Here is a 3,671-nt window from a genome sequence, read left to right as displayed (position 1 = left end):
GTTTATGACGTGAAAGACGCGATTAAGACATTGACCTAAAAATAAGTCTTGTTGAAGCCAAACAAATGATCTTCAAATAAATCAATATTTATAGACAATTTATATGTTTTAGATTTACTACGAGAAAATTTAGAGCAATACAAAAGGGTCTGTGTGTATAAAATCAACCCCCTCCCCCCCCCCCCCCCCCCCCTCATTCCTGCGGTAGAGAATAACCAGATTAATTTTGATGTAGTATTATTTCCACGGTAAGACAATGTTTCCTGCATTGACACTTTTTCCATAGTCTCGCATGTCTATCAATATTACGAGGAAGCGTATAGTAAAGTAATAAAGCGAGCAAGCCAGCTTCCTTTCTCATCACTTTGTTAAGTCTCTGCCTACGCGGATGACGTATATGAAGCATCATCTAGCACGTTATATTTCAATTTAGGACACAAAAGATTGGCAGATTAACGCTGTGCTTAATAGGAGCCACCGATCTACGCAAATTAAGCTGAGGATTTATAGAGTTCTGTTTTTTTGACACTGGTTGGAATTCAACTAAATCAAGAGGATTTGAAGGGCTATTCTATTCACTCATTTCGACTTGAGAAAATGGATACGGATTTTGAGAGTGGTACTTTGACTGTAGGATTCATAGTTCTGTTTATACCAGATGTTGTTTTAAACTCGTTATTGTGTTTAGCGATTCTCAGAACAAGATCACTTCAAACGCCAATAAACTACCTGATCGGGAACCTCGCGTTTTGCGACATTCTTATTGGAATATTTATCTTTCCTCGTCACATCATCAACCACAGCTTCGAGCACCCTCAAGGCGTCCTCGGCGACTATCTCTGCAAGTTCCTCACTGGAGGTGGTTTTCTGTGGATTAGTGTGACATCTTCTGGGTTTTTTCTCACTGTCATTGCCTTCGAACGATATTTCACAGTGGAGTATCCTCATTCTATTCGGCTTCGCATTACAAACAAAAAAGTCCACAGGATTGTGATTGTTGTTTGGGCGATTTCAGTAGCTGCTAACTGCCCGAGTTCCCTTGTCTTAAAATACGATACTAAGGATAATTTTTGCTTGGAGGAATGGCCAGAATGGGTGTCTCCGAAAGCTTACGTTGCAGTCGTGTTCATAATGGGAAACAGTTCAGTTCTTTTCATGTACATGCTGTATTCAAGGATCCTGTACAAATTCTGGAAGAAAAAACGGAATGTCACTGAGATTTCGCAAGCAGCTAGGCTAAGAGTGCGAACACAGGTGACCAAAATGCTAGTCGCCATGACAGTTGTTCATACACTCTGTCGCGCTCCAAACTATAGCTTTTATCTCTTAAGTTATATCGAACCGAGCTTTAAATACGGCTCAAATCTCTACAATTTTACCGTTTTATTGATTGTTCTTAATTCCACTTCACACCCGTTTTTACTTTGCTGGCAAATGCGAACCCTTAGACGTGGAGTGACAAGGATTTTGAAGACCTGTCTTTGTATAAAAGCGGTAAGAAAGGTTGCTTTTAGGCGAGTTTACGGCGTTGGCATGAGCTATAGTTACAGATGAACCGATTGTGAGTAGAAAAGGAATAGCGATGGTCCAAATCTTGCAAGAAATGGTTTCGGATTCAATCGAGTCGAGATAAGCGCCACTACGTGATCGGTTCCTGGGCTTTATATTTATAAAATACAGAATGAAAACAAAACAATGCAAACTTAACGGGAGAAGAATGATAAACATTACAGGAAGGCACACGCGAATTAATAATTACACTTGAAAATAAATTACCGGCTATCTAAACAGACAGCTAATGAGATTACCAAACGCCTGGCAGAATTATTTCCACCGGCTAAGCTTTTATGTTATTTATTTTATGTCGTATTTGAGTGATGTCGGATAGTTATCTCTTGTCTTAGCTCTAGTAGATTTGGTTTTATCTCTAGATGGATGTACTAAACTATGAGTAAGTTGTGGCTATTGAATATAAAATAGATGGCTGATGACATAGATGGAATAAATAAAAATTGCTTTCACAAGAAACTCCGCGCACGCGCCGTCGTATGTACAGCAGGTTCAACCTCGTCCCTAGGGCCCTCTCGGCCGACTCCAATTCAATATGGCGGTCGTCGGGGACGAGGTTGCAGCAGGTTCTGAGTCGACGGGACTGAAATGAATGCACGTGAAAGCGTCCCTATAACACTATACAGTCTATGTACGGATACGGAGCATAGAATGACAAAATTTTTCTCGCTCTAGCTAGAACTGTACTATCGTAACTACAACGGGTTCAGTTGAGTCGACGGGACGGAAATAATAATAATAATAATAATAATAATAATAATAATGTCTTTATTAAAGAAATGATAAAATACATATCATTAACGTGATTACAATCATAAAACTAAAAAACTGATTAAAAGATACTAATTACTAAAGATTATTCTATTTACAAATGAGTTTTTAAAACGTTGAGAATTAACTCTAGGTCTAATAAAATATGATTTCCTTAAATTATATTTGGACGTTTGTATTTTAGGCGCTATGCTATGCAAAGGATGGTCACTACTAACCGATTTCTTATATAACCTTGTGTCAAATTTATTTAAAAGATCCTGGATATCATAATGGTATGTTGTATAATTTCGTTTGTAACAGCGATCTAAAAAGTTTTGTACGGTGGTAAGCTCCGGAGGTGATGCTCCATAAACACTAAGACCATAAATTAGTTTTGATATAACAATTGTTGAAAATAAATGGTCAACTTCTTTTTGTTGATATATCCTTCCTTCCTAAGGGATCTTATAACAAATAAAGATTTGTTTATAGCTATAATGGTATCTTTTACATGAAGGTCAAATCTACTATCACTCTGGAAAGTAATACCTAAGATTTTAAGACTGCTACACTGAGGAATATTAGAAATAGGCTGAAAACTAAATTGGTCCATTCCTTTCTTAGTAAAAATTATTTCTTTGCACTTAGTAGGATTGCATGACATACTATTATTTGAGGACCATAACATGAAAGAATTAACATAACTGACTGAATTATCAGTTAGATTTCCATTAACACAGAAAACAGGAGATACAATAGTACTATCGTCTGCATATTTGATTAACACTTCCTCATCAGGACTGGAGGAATCAAATATCTCTAAATCATTAATAAAAATACTGAATAGATATGGTCCACTAACTGTTCCTTGTAATGTCCCTCTATTTATGTTTTTCCAAACTGTTAAATGATTGTTACATATAGTTCGCTGTTTCCGATTATATAAGAAATTTATAAACCAGTTGATTTTAATCAACTGGTTTATAAATTTCTTATAAGTATGGGTTCAGCGGCATTTGTTTGAGTTTTTCAGAAAGTTTATGTTGATTAACGTAATCAAAGGCTTTGGAAAAGTCCATACTAAAGACTCTCACAGCTTTACATGTTGTATCATCTAAGGCAGCTAAGACACGATGTTGTAATTTAATCAAAGACCCTGAAATGAATGCACGTAACGTCGCTATCAGTCGCTGAACGCCAATGAAGGCCGCTATACAGTCCATGTATGACACGGGAATACAGCTTTAACGGCTTTCATGTTTCATAGTTAAAACTAGGATATCCAGGAGGACATGAAAGAAAAAAAGAATAACCGGCTATAATTCATAATATAAAATAGTTCAGCCAAA

The 3,671-nt window shown here is 36.7% G+C and overlaps 1 protein-coding gene and 1 pseudogene across 1 annotated transcript; one reads left to right on the top strand and one right to left on the bottom strand.

Annotated features, from left to right (window-relative positions):
• The first annotated feature begins 378 nt into the window (after nucleotides 1–378).
• On the top strand, nucleotides 379–2,265 carry LOC148912331 (neuropeptide FF receptor 1-like). Its single transcript, XM_089027135.1, has one exon. It carries the CDS (start codon nucleotides 598–600, stop codon nucleotides 1,552–1,554), a length of 957 nt encoding a protein of 318 aa, XP_088883261.1. The 5' UTR covers nucleotides 379–597; the 3' UTR covers nucleotides 1,555–2,265.
• Nucleotides 2,266–2,333: 68 nt separating this feature from the next.
• Nucleotides 2,334–3,263, bottom strand: LOC148912330 (uncharacterized; annotated as a pseudogene).
• Between the last annotated feature and the right edge of the window lie 408 nt (nucleotides 3,264–3,671).

This window comes from Actinia tenebrosa, unplaced genomic scaffold (assembly GCF_029948245.1).
Source record: "Actinia tenebrosa isolate PJP-AT-01 unplaced genomic scaffold, QUT_ActTen_1.0 PGA_scaffold11__36_contigs__length_13525064, whole genome shotgun sequence".
Classification (NCBI taxonomy): Eukaryota; Metazoa; Cnidaria; class Anthozoa; order Actiniaria; family Actiniidae; genus Actinia; species Actinia tenebrosa.
This window is presented reverse-complemented; position numbering and strand designations above follow the sequence as displayed.

Bases quoted from the DNA above. Each gene is read 5' to 3' on its own strand.
- LOC148912331 (XM_089027135.1), top strand. From the start codon at position 598: ATGGATACGGATTTTGAGAGTGGTACTTTGACTGTAGGATTCATAGTT.